The 17444-nt window shown below is 39.0% G+C and overlaps 1 protein-coding gene across 3 annotated transcripts in view; it reads left to right on the top strand.

Moving 5' to 3' along the window:
* LOC121385646 (src kinase-associated phosphoprotein 2-like) overlaps positions 1-17444 on the top strand; it is a 49651-nt gene that overhangs the window by 26491 nt on the left and 5716 nt on the right. Inside the window, exons 7-9 of one of the 3 annotated variants that reach the window (XM_041516406.1) lie at positions 4029-4040; positions 13492-13582; positions 15172-15371. In XM_041516406.1, coding sequence (XP_041372340.1) covers positions 4029-4040; positions 13492-13582; positions 15172-15371 — 303 coding nt within the window. Of the gene's footprint in view, positions 1-4028; positions 4041-13491; positions 13583-15171; positions 16463-17444 lie in introns of those variants that run through there. The other 2 variants (XM_041516405.1, XM_041516407.1) reach the window with 2 other exon arrangements.

Below are 17444 nucleotides of genomic sequence, written 5' to 3'. Positions count from 1 at the left end.
GCATGAAAAGAATGGGTGGCTAAAATGATGAGGTCCAACTCTGGTTCGATCTTCATTTTTTTTTAATTATCAGTTACTAACTACATGATATTGTACAGATTACCTTACCGTAAAGGCTCAGATCCTAGTTTTAACACGTAAAAATGGACACTAAGTTTGGTTAAGTTACAAACCTGTAACACATTTGGATAACAAGAGTCTGTGACATTGAAATGGTGAAATATCATTAAAAATAGACTAAAACTCAACTCCATAACTGTTACTTTTCAGATGCACATGCATTTTTAAAAATATAAAAAAATACATCTTGTGGTATTAGAAACACCAGGATGACCAAAAAAACTTTGGTTGTATGGAAATGGATAATCTAAACAATAAAATATATTTAAGTAAAGTTTAATTTCAGTTGTCAAAAATAGCTCTAATAGTGAAAAATATTTCTTAGTGTTTATAAACTAGGGTCTGTCCCTTGAATGAATGAATGAATGAATGAATGAATGAATGAATGAATGAATGAATGAATGAATGAATGAATGAATGAATGAACGAACGAATGTTTTATGACACCCCAGCACATTAAAGGTAAATGTCTGTTTTAATGTTGCCTGTTTAACGACACCACTAGAGCTCATTGATTTATTAATCATCGACTATTGGATGTCAGTCATTTGGTAATTATCACATATAGTCTTAGAGAGGAAAAAAGGTAAGTGTATGAATATGATTAATTACATTAAGAATAAAAAGTATATAATTATATAAAACCACAGCGACCACACAGTGTAATTAGCTCTGTGTGTGTGTTGGGGGGGGGGGGGGGTACAGTACATTATAAACATCAAGGTAGATACATTGTAATGTTATATGCACTAGTGGAATATATATTCATGGACGTAAAGGGAGAATTTCCAGCCAGTTTTATTTTTTAGTGTTTGGTTTGGTTTTATTCCTTTGCGGTATTAATATGTGGATGGAATAACAATGGTGTGGATTTTAGTTACACGGTTTATTATACATTTTTAATGTTTGTGAGATGTCTTTGTATATAGTTTGTTGTGCTGTACACGTATGTAGTTGTTTTAACACCAAAGGTGGTATGTGCTGCCCTGCATGAAGGTAAAAGGATAATATATAGAATACTATATGAGCAGATGTTAGATACTGTTTATCTTACAAGTTGTTTAAAAACGTATCCAATGAGCGAAAGTTTTAAGATAAACAGACACAAATGTAGTAAAGGTAAAACAGTTTTAAAATAAATTTCAAAGCCTTTTCCAACTACACCTACATGTATGTATGACCCAGTGTGCGATTTGGGTTTAAAAAATTTAAGTGTCATAAGGACTCCCTGTTTGCAAATGTGGGAGAGCCCGCCACCAAACCAGTGAGCCCTACCATGTGTCTTCAGTAGAACAGACGATACACTAAATGTTTTACATAAAACCATGTATGATGACTATGTCATTTCGATGAATCAAGGTAATTTGTACAAATATGTTTATGAGCCAATCATGCTCGTATGCTAGCCAAGCTAGAGAGTCCTACATGATTTTTATGAGCCATGTATGCTCGTATGCTAGTCAAACTAGAAAGTCCCACATGATTTTTACGAACCATGTATGCTCGTATGCTAGCCAAACTAGAGAGTCCTACATGATTTTTACGAGCCATGTATGCTCGTATGCTGGCCAAGCTAGAGAGTCCTGCATGATTTTTGCGAGCCTCGGGCTCCCGGACTTGCCTCAAAATTGTACACTGTACAACCCTAGCACTTAAAGTTAACTTGTGCATCACAGACAAGTCAATTTTTACCATGATTTTCCATTGGATGGTATGGCATTGGTGACCTGGTCATCACCTAGGTGCAGCCAGTCGTATGTCTGTAAAATGTTATCGCACATATATGTGTTAACAAGTATGTGTTATAAAAAATAACGAAATATTGTTCTCACCAACGGGTGTGCACACATTTTGTCTTGTTAATAAAGTACAATTTATGTCTGATAGAGAATTAAGAGAATACATTATGTGTAGACCACATGTCAGTCACTATTGATATCATAATGTATGTATGATTTTTGTTTGTTTCTTTTGTTTAATGACACCACTAGAGCACATTAATTTTTTAATCATCGGCTATTGGATATCAAATATTTGGTAATTCTGACATATAGTCTTAGAGAGTAAACCCGCTAAAAAAAAATTTATTAGTAGCAAGGGATCGTTCATATGCACTTTACCACAAACAGGAAAGCACATACCACGGCCTTTGACCAATTGTGGTGCACTGGCTGGAGCAAGAAATAGCCTAATGGGCCCACCGACGAGCATTGATCCTAGACCGACCATGCATCAGATGAGCGCTTTACCACTGGACTATGTCTGGCCCCCATTCAGTATATAACAGTGTTCAAGATTAACGGTATCCTGATATCCCGGGGATACCAGAATTTAATTTTGGATACCAGACTTCAAGAACCCAGTATCCCACTGTGATACCATATAATACTAAATTCTCAGATGGGATACCAGATTTTGAAATGTTAGTATCCAACTGGGATACTGCCAGAAAATTTTAATCTCGAACACTGTATAATAGAGTGAAAGTCCTCTGAACCGGACACCCATGTGTTAAATTAGTTGAACGGATCCACCAAGGTGGTTCGATCCTGCGACCACAAGCATTTCAGGCGAGTGGTCAACCAACTGAGCTAAATCCCACCCATATATGGTGATGTAGACCCCATATCAGTGTCACTATTGTTATTGTAATGTCTGTATGACGTATACAGATAATAATATAGTACTGAATGTCAGTAATGTGAGATTGAATATATCAGTAACACGGTTAGCGGTTAGCTTCCTCACACAATACAGGCTTGGGGTTTGGACGTAGCCCAGTGGTAAAGCGCTCACTTGATGCATGATCAGTCTAGGATCTATCCCTGTGCCATTGGGCCCATTGGGTTATTTCTCATTCCAGCCAGTGCACTACGATTGATATATCAAAGGCTGTGGTATGTAATACCCTGTCTGTTGGATGGTGTATATAAGAGATCCCTTGCTACTAATGGAAAAATGTAGCGGGTTTTCTCTCTGTGAGGGGCGAGACGTAGCCCGGTGGTAAAGCGCTCGCTTGATGCATGATCAGTCTAGGATCTATCCCTGTGCCATTGGGCCCATTGGGTTATTTCTCGTTCCAGCCAGTGCACTACAATTGATATATCAAAGGCTGTGGTATGTACTACCCTGTCTGTGTATATAAGAAATCCCTTGCTACTAATGGAAATATGTAGCGGGTTTCCTCTCTGTGACTTTGTGTAGCAGTCACTTTTCATTTTATTATATAATCATATTTTTTCATACATATGAAATTATTAAAAGGTAAAATCTGGTTTGGGCCTCTACAAACATTAGAAGAAGGAATACCTTGTTTATATAGAGTGATATTATTACCCATATGGGCAGAGAGAAGAGGGAAAAGAAACAAATATTTGTTTCCCTAGATATGTTTTGATGTCATAAACAGTGCCTCACTAATTGTGTGTGTAAGAATAGTTTACTTGGTGGAAGTCATGTCAACAACTAACTTACGTCATCAGTGATACGTATGTCACAGCTATGATGCAATGCTGCCTCTTGTTTTCAACTTGCAAACTTATTTTCAACAACAGTATTTTTTTTAAATCTTTTGTAAAATGATAAATATTAAAAATGGGTAATAAATAGAATACCCAACTCGCTACTCAGCAATACCATACTGTAGCTCGTTTAGTATTCTCTAATACTAAAGAGGAAAATGTCTTAAATATGTAAATTTATTCATCAAAAAGGATCTCTTAGTTGTAAACGTGTTACAACGTATCAAACTCAAGATTGGCCCTTTAAATGAATTGTGCCACAATTCCTCCCAGTTTGCTTCCTGGTGCTATTTATATTTTGGTTTTTTTATCTCTGCATACAGAGATACATAATCCGATACTGATTCTTACTCTACTTGCACATTGATATTTTATTTATTTTCAAAGTCTGAATTGGTGGTAAGTTGATGAACCTTTTATACATTCCCTTTATTGTTTGAAAAAACTTTCCTATCCCTCACTCATTAACTTCATGGATGGATGGATGGATGGATGGACATGGATGGATGGATGGATGGATGGACAGTGATTGGTGGATTGACATGGGTGGATAGATGGATGGACAGTGATAGATGGATGGATGGAGAGTGATGGATGGATAGAGTGATAGATGGATGGATGGAGAGTGATGGATGGATAGAGTGATGGATGGATGGACAGTGATGGATGGATGGATAGTAATGGATGGGTGAATGGACAGTAATGGATGGATGGACAGTGATGTATAGATGGATGGACAGTGATGTATGTATGGATGGATGGACAGTAATGGATGGATGGACAGTGATGTATAGATGGATGGACAGTGATGTATGGATGGATGGACAGTAATGGATGGATGGACAGTGATGGATGGATGGATGGACAGTGGTGTATGGATGGATGGACAGTAATGGATGGGTGGACAGTGATGTATGGATGGACAGTGATGGATGGATGGATGGATGGACAGTAATGGATGGATGGACAGTGATGGATGGATGGAGAGTGATTGATGGATGGATGGTTGGACAATGATGGTTGGACAGTGATGAATGGATGGATGATTTGATTAATGGATAGATGAACGGATGGATGCACAGTCAATGATAGATGGATGGGTGTTAATGTATGGATGGATGGATGGCTAGTTGAAACTTAAATTTGGCTACAAATTTTTGAATGGATGGATGGATGAATGAATTGGTTTATGGATGGAACAATGGATGGATTTATGGATGGATGGATGGATGGACAGGAGGACAAATGGACCGTGAAACACAGCTGCATTTAATATTGTAACAACACCTAAAACACTAAATACACTTACAGCTAATAACTACATGTCAACCATTGCACCCCTTAAATCATTAACACATGTATGTGTATTCTCCCTGCCTGCTAATATCAGCACTGGTCCATGCCTTGCATGCTGAATGTTTGAAACAGGTTCCGGTACGTCATGGCACTGCTCCACATAGACAAATGCAACACCAACGTTTGGAATTACAGGAGGGGCAAATGTTTTGTTTATGCATTATAACAGGAGGGGTAAATGTTCTGGCTATGTATTATAACAGGAGGGGTAAATGTTCTGGCTATGCATTATAACAGGAGGGGCAAATGTTCTGGCTATGCATTATAACAGGAGGGGCAAATGTTCTGGCTATGCATTATAACAGGAGGGGCAAATGTTCTTGTTACACATTATAACAGGAAGGGCAAATGTTCTGGTTATGCATTATAACAGGAAGAGCAAATGTTCTGGTTATGCATTATAATAGGAGGTCAGGTCAGGTCATAGGGCTTTACGTGCACATTCAGAACAAGCTGTTGTAGCACACGCCTAACAGGAGGGGCAAATGTTCTAATTTATAGTAAATTTGTTAAGTAACAGAACACTAACTTTACAGCAGTTTTATATTATAGTATCATGTGTGCCCCCCCCCCCCCCCCCCCCCCCTCACACACACACACACTCCCTAACCCGATCACATGTTTTTTTAACTGAACACTGCAACAATAGCATCATCTACCCATTGTCCAAGTCATGTTTCTTTCTTTTTTCCTTCACACCATCTTTTATATTTGCCTGTTGCCCCATAACACGATTCATAGACCGTGTGGGTGCCCAGCTCCAGTATTAAATCCCGACTGCCAATATAGTATCTATCGGTGAACCTTTTGTTTTCAAAATCTCGATCAGCAATATTTCTAGTCAGATGAAAATTGATTATCAACTACTGTTTAATGTTTTAAAATTGTGTAGTGATCTCCGTGCTTATCTCCAATTAAGGTTCAAACACGCTGTCCTGGGCACACACCTCAGCTGTCTGGGCTGTCTGTCCAGCACAGTGGGTTAGTTGTTAGTTGGTTAGTGGTTAGTGAGAGAGAAGAGGGTGTAATGGCCTTACACCTACCCATTGAGCCCTTAAGAACTCGCTCTGGGTTGGAGCCGGTACCGGGCTGCGAACTCTATATCTACCAGCCTGTAGTCCGATGGCTTAACCACTGCACCACTGAGGCCGGTGAAACTTGCATAGCAAATCGCAACATGATACTTAACAAAACGTTCCCTGAGTATAGTAGACACCATGATAGTGTGTTTTTGAATTGTAGTATGCAACATGAGCAACAAAATGTTTTGTAAAACAACATGTATGATTTTGAATTATAGTACACAACATGAGGAACCAATCTGTAAAACAACATGATTTTAAATTATAGTACACAACATGAGGAACCAATCTGTAAAACAACATGATTTTGAGTTATAGTACATAAAATAAATGGAATAATAAAACATGGTTTTGAATTATAGTTCATAAGATGAGGAGCAAAATGTTCAGTAAACATGATTTGAATTATAGTACATAACATGAGGAACAGGGGCCTAATTCACTAAACTCTTGCAACTTTGCGATCTCTTAGGGCAGTGCTAAAAGACTTGCAAAGAGGATGCTTTGTTGTCTAGCAGACCCTAAGAGAGCTTTGTGAATTAGGCCTCAGATCTGTAATTAGTTACACAAAAAGCACATCGGTTATTGGGTATCAAAATTAAATGATAATGAACACTATAGTTATAAATTATCAATAAAACACAGGATAAACAGTTTTTTTTTTAACTGTTTCGTTTTTGTTTGTTTTTTAAAGTTGTGTTGTTGTTTTTATTATTATTATTATTATTGTATTAAACAATATGTATTGGTATATTATATATTTAATATTTAATAGCTTTTATCCTATTTAATAATAATTTTCCTCTTTATATACAATTATAACATTTCAAAGATGGTTTTCAAAGGATGTGTAAGAAAGTGAAATAACTTGAAAGTCTACTCGGGCCTTAATTTTAGATATCGGCCTCGGTGGCGTCGTGGTTAGGCCATCGGTCTACAGGCTGGTAGGTACTGGGTTCGGATCCCAGTCGAGGCATGGGATTTTTAATCCAGATACCGACTCCAAACCCTGAGTGAGTGCTCCGCAAGGCTCAATGGGTAGGTGTAAACCACTTGCACCGACCAGTGATCCATAACTGGTTCAACAAAAGCCATGGTTTGTGCTATCCTGCCTGTGGGAAAGCGCAAATAAAAGATCCCTTGCTGCTAATCGGAAAGAGTAGGCCATGAAATGGCGACAGCAGGTTTTCTCTCTCAATATCTGTGTGGTCCTTAACCATATGTCTGACACCATATATCTGTAAATAAAATGTGTTGAGTGCGTCGTTAAATAAAACATTCCTTTCTTCTTCTTCCTTCTTGATGCCCTGCTACTGTGGGTTGTTGCATGTATTTTCACAAATGAATGATAAGCAGTCACTATGACTGTCGTATTAATTTACTTATTATTTTACTGCTAGCTTCAGATGGTGGGAAGGGGGGGGGGGGGGTCTGAATGTTATACAATTATATATACAGTGAAACCCCTTAAAACCAGAACCTCAATAAACTGGAATTCCCTCAAAACCGGACATTTTTAATTTTCTGGTTTTAAATATCGTAATTACAGAACATCACCTCGCTAAAGTGAATAACAGTGTGTTCGATGTCACTAATCTCGACACAATGGGGACTTTTGTCTTTTGACTTTTGTCTTTTTGTCCTTTTGACTTTTGTCTTTTTGTCTTTTTGTCTTTTGACTTTTGTCTTTTGACTTTTGTCTTTTTGTCTTTTGACTTTTGTCTTTTTGTCTTTTGACTTTTGTCTTTTGTCTTTGGCTTTTGACTTTTGTCTTTTGTCTTTTTGTCTTTTGACTTTTGTCTTTTTGTCTTTTGACTTTTGACTTGTCTTTTTGACTTTTGACTTTTGTCTTTTTGTCTTTTGACTTTTGTCTTTTTGTCTTTTTGACTTTTGTCTTTTTGTCTTTTGTCTTTTTGACTTTTGTCTTTTTGTCTTTTTGACTTTTGTCTTTTGACTTTTGTCTTTTCTGAGTGCAGGAAGGTCAGTGGTAAAGCTGTCGGTTTGGGATCGATCCCCATTGGTGGATCCATTGGGCTATTTCTCATTCCAGCCAGTGCACCACGACTGGTATATCAAAGGCTGTGGTATGTGCTATCCTGTGTGTGGGGAAAGTGCATATAAAAGATCCCTTGCTGCTTTAAAAAATGTAACGGGTTTCCTGTAATGACTACGTGTCAGAATAACCAAATGTTTGACATCAAATATCCGATGATTAATTAATCAATGTGCTCTAGTGGTGTTGTTAAACAAAAACAAACTTCCAACGTAATTGAAAAAAATAAATGTTGACACTTGAGGGTCAAAATTGATGAGTGCGCTGACCAGAGACCAGAATTTTTTTTTGTTTGTCCTAAGCTAGGTGTGGCCTTTATGACATTTGCTTTGATTCGGTAATTGTATTTATGATAAATACACTGTCACGTTTTGATTGATTTACATAACACTGCATTGTTCAAGTAAGGGTGCGAGTCAGTGGGTTTGTCATGACAGTGTTTTCTGTTAAAGGGACATTCCTGAGTTTGCTGCACTTTTTAAGATGTTATCAACTAACAGAGACTTTTTAACGATTATAATTATACATATCAAATATATTTTTCTGCATAAAATATTAGTGGCTGTATATTAAACGTGTTTCTGATCATTCTAATATTCGTACTAGGTTAATTCCATCTTATTTCCTAAAATATTGTTTTTTCATACGTATGAAATTATTTGATGACAAAATCTAGTTTGGGCTTCTTACAAATATTAAGACGAAAAGAAACACATTGAATATACAGACACTAATATTCTAAACAAGAAAATATATTTAATATGTAAGTTTAATCGTAGAAATATTTTATTAGTCGGAAACATCTTACAATGCAGCAAACTCAGGAATGTCCCTTTAATTATCTTCACCACTTTTATCACGCACTCATTTGAGAGATCAGTGCATTAATATTACACAGCAATATTCAATGGGTGTCCGAGTTCAGTTTAAAGACACTTGATTGGATGCTCCATAGTGATGACCTAGAGGTCAAATTCAAACTGGCCACAGATATTAGGTTTAGCAGCCATTCATTTAACACTGATACAGATAGTGACATGTCATTAGATTTTGTGCGTCTGGTGACAGTACAGAAATCATGAGGCGATTCCTACCCCTCTTTTCACAATCAAAACATCAGTCAAAGGTAAGTATTGTTATTAAAACTGATTAGTTTGATGCATTGCATTGTATAGTAAAGATTTTTTTATTATTATTTAACGATACCACTAGAGCACATTGATTAATTCATCATTGGCTATTGGATGTCAAACATTTGGTAATTCTCATAGTCAAGAGTGGAAACCTGCTACATTTTCTCAATGCATCAAGGGATCTTTTTTGTGCACTTTCCCACAGACAGGAGAGCACATACCATGTCCTTTGATCAGTTGAATGGATCCACCGAGGTGGTTCGATCGTGCGATGCAAGCACCTTAAGCGAGCACTCAACCTACTGATCTAAATACCACCCTGCTGTATATTACAGTGACAGATTCTAGTTTGTAAGCACTGTGACATATTTATCATTATCAGAGCCATTTAAAAATAGTTAAATTATACGTTACTTCCATTTTATTGTTTTGAAAGAAAGAAAAGAAAGAAATGTTTCATTTAACGACGCACTCAACACATTTTAATTATGGTTATATGGCGTCAGACATATGGTTAAGGACCACACAGATATTGAGAGAGGAAACCCGCTGTCGCCACTTCATGGGCTACTCTTTCTGATTAGCAGCAAGGGATCTTTTATATGCACCATCCCACAGACAGGATAGCACATACCATGGCCTTTGATATACATGTACCAGTTGTGGTGCACTGGCTGTGACGTTATTGTTTTGAATATCCTTTGTCATACATCTGAAGTGTTTCTGGTCATGCTGGTATGTGTAATACCACAAAATACTTCGTTCATAATTTTAAAAACGCACGTACTTCAGAAAAGAGTAACGATTATCGAGCCAAGCTCTAGTTTATTTTATTATTGTATTTCCCTGTTTAAACATAAAAAAACAAGTTTGTTTTGTTTAATGACACCACTAGAGCACATTGATTTATTAATCATCGGCTATTGGATATGAAACATATGGTAATTCTGACATATAGTCTTAGAGAGGAAACCCACTACATTTTTCCATTAGTAGCAAGGGATCTTTTATATGCACCATCCAACAGACAGGATAGCACATACCATGGACTTTGAAATACCAGTTGTGGTGCACTGCCTGGAATGAGAAATAACCTAATGGGTCCACCGGCAGTAATTGATCCTAGACCGATTGTGCATCAAGCTAACGCTTTACCGCTGGGCTATGTCCCACCCTCCACACACACACACATGAATTCCTAGCTTTAGTAAATGATGTACAGGTTTAGTAGACACACCAGACTGTTTGGGCTGGCTATGTCCCACCCTCCACACACACACACACACATGAATTCCTAGCTTTAGTAAATGATGTACAGGTTTAGTAGACACACCAGACTGTTTGGACTGGCTATGTCCCACCCTCCACACACACACACACATGAATTCCTACCTTTAGTAAATGATGTACAGGTTTAGTAGACACACCAGACTGTTTGGACTGGCTATGTCCCACCCTCCACACACACACACACATGAATTCCTAGCTTTAGTAAATGATGTACAGGTTTAGTAGACACACCAGACTGTTTGGGCTGGCTATGTCCCACCCTCCACACACACACACACATGAATTCCTAGCTTTAGTAAATGACGTACAGGTTTAGTAGACACACCAGACTGTTTGGGCTGGCTATGTCCCACCCTCCACACACACACATGAATTCCTAGTTTTAGTAAATGACGTACAGGTTTAGTAGACACACCAGACTGTTTGGGCTGGCTATGTCCCACCCTCCACACACACACCTACACATGAATTCCTAGCTTTAGTAAATGATGTACAGGTTTAGTAGACACACCAGACTGTTTGGGCTGGCTATGTCCCACCCTCCACACACACACATGAATTCCTAGCTTTAGTAAATGATGTACAGGTTTAGTAGACACACCAGACTGTTTGGGCTGGCTATGTCCCACCCTCCACACACACACATGAATTCCTAGCTTTAGTAAATGATGTACAGGTTTAGTAGACACACCAGACTGTTTGGGCTGGCTATGTCCCACCCTCCACACACACACACTACACATGAATTCCTAGCTTTAGTAAATGATGTACAGGTTTAGTAGACACACCAGACTGTTTGGGCTGGCTATGTCCCACCCTCCACACACACACACACCTGCACATGAATTCCTAGCTTTAGTAAATGATGTACAGGTTTAGTAGACACACCAGACTGTTTGGGCTGGCTATGTCTTGGCCTCCACACACACACACATGAATTCCTAGCTTTAGTAAATGATGTACAGGTTTAGTAGACACACCAGACTGTTTGGGCTGGCTATGTCCCACCCTCCACACACACACACACATGAATTCCTAGCTTTAGTAAATGATGTACAGGTTTAGTAGACACACCAGACTGTTTGGGCTGGCTATGTCCCACCCTCCACACACACACACACACACACATGAATTCCTAGCTTTAGTAAATGATGTACAGGTTTAGTAGACACACCAGACTGTTTGGGCTGGCTATGTCCCACCCTCCACACACACACACACACACATGGATTCCTAGCTTTAGTAAATGATGTACAGGTTTAGTAGACACACCAGACTGTTTGGGCTGGCTATGTCCCACCCTCCACACACACACACACATGAATTCCTAGCTTTAGTAAATGATGTACAGGTTTAGTAGACACACCAGACTGTTTGGGCTGGCTATGTCCCACCCTCCACACACACACACACACATGGATTCCTAGCTTTAGTAAATGATGTACAGGTTTAGTAGACACACCAGACTGTTTGGGCTGGCTATGTCCCACCCTCCACACACACACACACACACACATGGATTCCTAGCTTTAGTAAATGATGTACAGGTTTAGTAGACACACCAGACTGTTTGGGCTGGCTATGTCCCACCCTCCACACACACACACACACATGGATTCCTAGCTTTAGTAAATGATGTACAGGTTTAGTAGACACACCAGACTGTTTGGGCTGGCTATGTCCCACCCTCCACACATACCTACACATGGATTCCTAGCTTTAGTAAATGATGTACAGGTTTAGTAGACACACCAGACTGTTTGGGCTGGCTATGTCCCACCCTCCACACACACACACACACATGAATTCCTAGCTTTAGTAAATGATGTACAGGTTTAGTAGACACACCAGACTGTTTGGGCTGGCTATGTCCCACCCTCCACACACACACCTACACATGAATTCCTAGCTTTAGTAAATGATGTACAGGTTTAGTAGACACACCAGACTGTTTGGGCTGGCTATGTCCCACCCTCCACACACACACCTACACATGGATTCCTAGCTTTAGTAAATGATGTACAGGTTTAGTAGACACACCAGACTGTTTGGGCTAGCTATGAATTTGAGATTAGTTGGTAAGTGTTAAAAGTTATGAAATGGCCTGCCTAATCATGCTAATATACGATATATGCTGACGTCCAAAAGAAACTATACCAAGAAAATTTGATTTAATTTTCTTTATAATTTGGTTTTAAAAATAAAATGGCAGTTAAATATCTTTCTTCTTTTATGGAATCAAATTTTGTTTCCAACATGCCAAAACACCACTCTCGTGAATATATAGGTTAAAACATGTAACATATTTTTTTTTTTTGTTCAGTAGTCTCTCAGGATATTGGTATAGATTCTTTTGGAAATCAGTATATTTCTCCATTCAATCTGACTCATCCTTGTGAAATGCAGGGACCAGGACGTAGCTCAGTTGTACAGCGCTCGCCTGATGCGAAATCGATCTAGGGTCGATTCCCGTCGGTGGGCCCATTGGGCTATTTCTCATTCCAGCCAGTACTCCACAACTGGCATAACAAAGGCCATGATATGTACTACCCTGTCTGTGTGTTGGTGCATATAAAAGATCCCTTGCTGCTAATCGGAAAGAGTAGCCCATGAAGTGGCAACAGTGGGTTTCCTCTGTCAATAGCTGTGTGGTCCTTAACCATATGTCTGATGCCATATAACCGTAAATAAAATGTGTTGAGTGCATCGTTAAATAAAACATTACCTTCCTTCCTGCTGAAATGCAAGTCTTGGTTTGTCCAGCTATTTGTAAAATGTGTTTACAGCAAAGTGGTACTAGTATCTTACTCCAAGAAATAATCATTTGACGAGGTCAGTTATCAAGGAATATTGCCAATGTATTGAAAGTCATGTATTAGACTGACTGCTGCTGATCAATGGATAAACATTCCTTTCTTCTTTTTAACTCTCCTCAGTTTATTGCCGATTCCCAGGAAGATTTTGATTCCTGGAAGGAGGCTATTGACAAAGCTACAAATGCATCCCAGGATGAGATAATCGAGACTGGTAAGAATATAGTATATATAGTATATACAGGTAATATATAATATATAGTGTATAGTGTGTAGTGTGTAGTATATAGTGTATATTATAGAATATATAGTGTATAGTATATAGTATATAGTGTATATTATAGAATATATAGTGTATAGTATATAGTGTATAGTATATAGTGTATAGTATAGAGTATAGTATAGAATATATAGTATATATTATATAGTGTATAGTATATAGTGTATAGTATATAGTGTATAGTATGGAATATATAAATATAGTGAGGTTGTTGGGGGTTTTTAGGTCGAGGAGGGGGATGATGGTATTTTTTTATTATTATTGGGGGTTTTGAGGTGTTCTTTTTTACAAATATATGTATACTTAAATGTTTATAGGGTTCAAATTTTACCATTGAAATGACGGCAAGTGTCATGGTTGCCATCCTTACATGCCCTATCTGGTTTGCCACTGTGGCCTTTCTATATATTCCATGTTGTATATATATATATATGCCAATAGTGGGTTGTCTCTACTGATCGTGGTATGGATTGTCCCTTCTGATCAATGTATGTGTTGTCCTTACCGTCTGTTTGCACAGAGCCTATGCAATTATGCCGAACCCAGTGTATATACTGTAAAACCTGTCTAACTCGGGCCCAAATTTTCTAATTCTAAAACATGACACCCTCTAAACATCGGATCCTGTCTAAATCAGGTAAATATTAGGTCCCCGGTGTGATCCAGTTTACTGGCCTCGGTGGCGGCGTGGTTAGGCCATCGGTCTACAGGCTGGTAGGTACTGTGTTCGGATCCCAGTTGAGGCATGGGATTTTTAAAACAGATACCGACTCCAAACCCTGAGTGAGTGCTCTGCAAGGCTCAATGGGTAGGTGTAAACCACTTGCACCGACCAGTGATCCATAACTGGTTCAATAAAGGTCATGGTTTGTGCTATCCTGCCTCTGGGAAGCGCAAATAAAAGATCCCTTGCTGCTAATCGAAAGAGTAGCCCATGTAGTGGCGACAGCGGCTTTCTTCTCAAAATCTGTGTGGTCCTTAACCATATGTCTGACGCCATATAACCGTAAATAAAATGTGTTGAGTGCATCGTTAAATAAAACATTTCTTTCTGATCCAGTTTAAACAGGTCTTGTGATATCTTGCCGAGGATTTTTATACTTTTATCAACGAGTGCTAATAAATTATATCACAAGACACGAGGGGGATATTCTTTTTATTATCCATTTATCATTCTTTTCATTTGCAACAGTCGTAAACAATGTCAGTAATGTGGGTTGAATGTTACTATATTTGGCAGCGGTAGACTCGTTAACTAGCAGAACGACAGTGGCGTGACGTCACTAATGATAGGTTTAGCGCTGAAACATACACAGTGACGTAACAAAATATTGTCTTGTGATTAAAATTTGACCAATCAAGATTACAAGAAGCAATATCTCCTAGGAGAATATCACAGGAGAGGAGATATTGCAGATTATAGTGCCAGCGATATCTTCTACAAAAGCCTTTAATGGATGATAAAAAAAGTTGTTTTTTTTTTTTTTTTTTTTTTTTAATTATCTTTTTTTGTTTTTTTACAGAAGACATATACGAAGCTATTGGAGAAGATGCACCAGGACCCCCTGATCTCCCCCCGCCTGTCTCAACCCGCAAAGTCCCGGCTATTCCTCCACCACAGGCGCCGGCTATAGAAGTGGAGGACGAAGCCCAACCTCCAGAAACAGAAGAAATATATGCTGATGCCGAAAGCGCCGACACTGAACTAGAACCGGCTCCAGACATGCCACAAGTGCCTCCTCTAAGGAGGCCTTCGAAGCCGGACATTGCCGTGCCAGGCTTACCGCCTCCTCGCGGCGCACCTTCGAAGCCGACCATTGCTCCACCGACCGTACCGCCTGCTCGGAAGTCTCCCCTTCCCGACAGAAAACCCGACATGCCTCCGCCTCCCACTCCTAATACACCTCTTCCTCCCCTCCCTTCGACCCCTCTTCCTCACACACCCCCCTCCATTCCTCTCCCAGCTGTGCCAGCACCTGTCAAGAAGAAGATCATATGCCCCGCAGAGGATTACGAGAACATGTTCTACGGGAGGTGGGACTGTAAGGGAGGCGCCGACGACGAGCTGTCATTCAAACGAGGCGACATCATCCACGTGATTAACTTCGACTTTGACAAGGATAACTGGTGGGTCGGGGAGCTCATGGGAAAATACGGTCTTGTGCCAAAGGAATTTCTAACACGGGCCTACGAGGAAGTCACTGCTGCCTAAACATAGATGGTTTCTGAGGACAATAAATTAGAAAAACCAAACAAAAACAACGACGACAAAACAAGATGGTTGCTGGTTCCGAATCTTGTCTTCAGACTCATCAGAAAGTCTCGTGATAAATTTCGGAGATACATTTTTAACTCGAACTTGTGGCAAAAAAAAATGGACTATTTGTTTAATGACACCTAAGCGCATGTTAAACTGACATTTGTGGAGTTTAACTAATTGTTATGTCGACACTTGACTTAACTTGAGTCACAAAAACAAGTTAACATTTACTTCAATGTATTTGTCACACAAACGTCTCTATATACTTATGAATGTATGTCAAACTGAAAGACAAAACCATAAGCCTTAAATGCATGTGTAATATTAATTTTGTGGTGTAGGAAAGAAATCTTTGCTTCTCATATTCTGAACAGGAAATTTTAAGCTATGTATCAGAACCAGGGCCCACATATTATCACTTTTCAAAATTAGGGGTGGGGGTGGGACGTAGTCCAGTGGTAAAGCATTCGCTTGATGCACGGTCGGTCTAGGATCGATCCCCGTCGGTGGACCCATTCGGTTATTTCTCGTTCCAGCCAGTGCTCCACAATCTAATTTTCAAAAGGAAGGAAATGTTTTATTTAACGATGCACTCAACACATTTTATTTTATATAACATATGGTTAAGGATCATGGCGTCAGACATATGGTTAAGGATCATGGCGTCAGGCATATGGTTAAGGATCATGGCGTCAGACATATAGTTAAGGATCATGGCGTCAGACATATGGTTAAGGATCATGGCGTCAGACATATGGTTAAGGATCATGGCGTCAGACATATAGTTAAGGATGGTCTATGGGATGGTGCATATAAAAGATCCCTTGCTGCTAATTGAAAAAGAGTAGCCTATGAAGTGGCGACAGCGAATTTCCTCTCTATATCTGTGTGGTCCTTAACCATATGTCCGACACCATATAACCATAAATAAAATGTGTTGGAGTGTCGTTAAATAAAACATTTCCTTCCTTCCCTTCATTAGACGTAGCTCACCATTTAAAATTTTAATAGACAATCCTCGGCAAACTCAGTAATATTATTATCAAACCTAAACTAAATGCAAAGTCTACTACTTATGGTTTTTTGTGTAGCTTTTAACTGGACAAGAAAACGCTGAACACATTGAGGTCACAACCAAAGGATGTTCTGACAAGGTCATGATGGTATTAGGGTCTCCATGAGTACTCCGAGTACTCGGGCACGGGCACGGGCTGAGTCTAGCAAGACTCGAATCTGTTCACAGGACTCCAGTACCCATACAAGGTGTAATACAATGATCAATGTAGGACAATAATTTCAGCAATAGATAATCAACAATATAAGTTACATAATAATTATTTGATCATGCGCTAGTTTCTCTTGTTAAACTGGCCATTCATCCATCACAACACTGCACGTATTGGCCTGTTTTTAAATGTAATACAATGGCATGATTTGGGATGTCAGACTTCCAAACGATTCCACAGATGTACTACCTTCGTACAAGCATTTTCTGAGAGCCGTGACTACATATTGATGACAGTCGGATACCAACAA

Source organism: Gigantopelta aegis, chromosome 11 (assembly GCF_016097555.1).
Source record: "Gigantopelta aegis isolate Gae_Host chromosome 11, Gae_host_genome, whole genome shotgun sequence".
NCBI classification, from domain to species: Eukaryota; Metazoa; Mollusca; class Gastropoda; order Neomphalida; family Peltospiridae; genus Gigantopelta; species Gigantopelta aegis.
The sequence above is the reverse complement of the archived record's forward strand: the minus strand, read 5'-3'. Positions and strand labels throughout refer to the sequence as shown.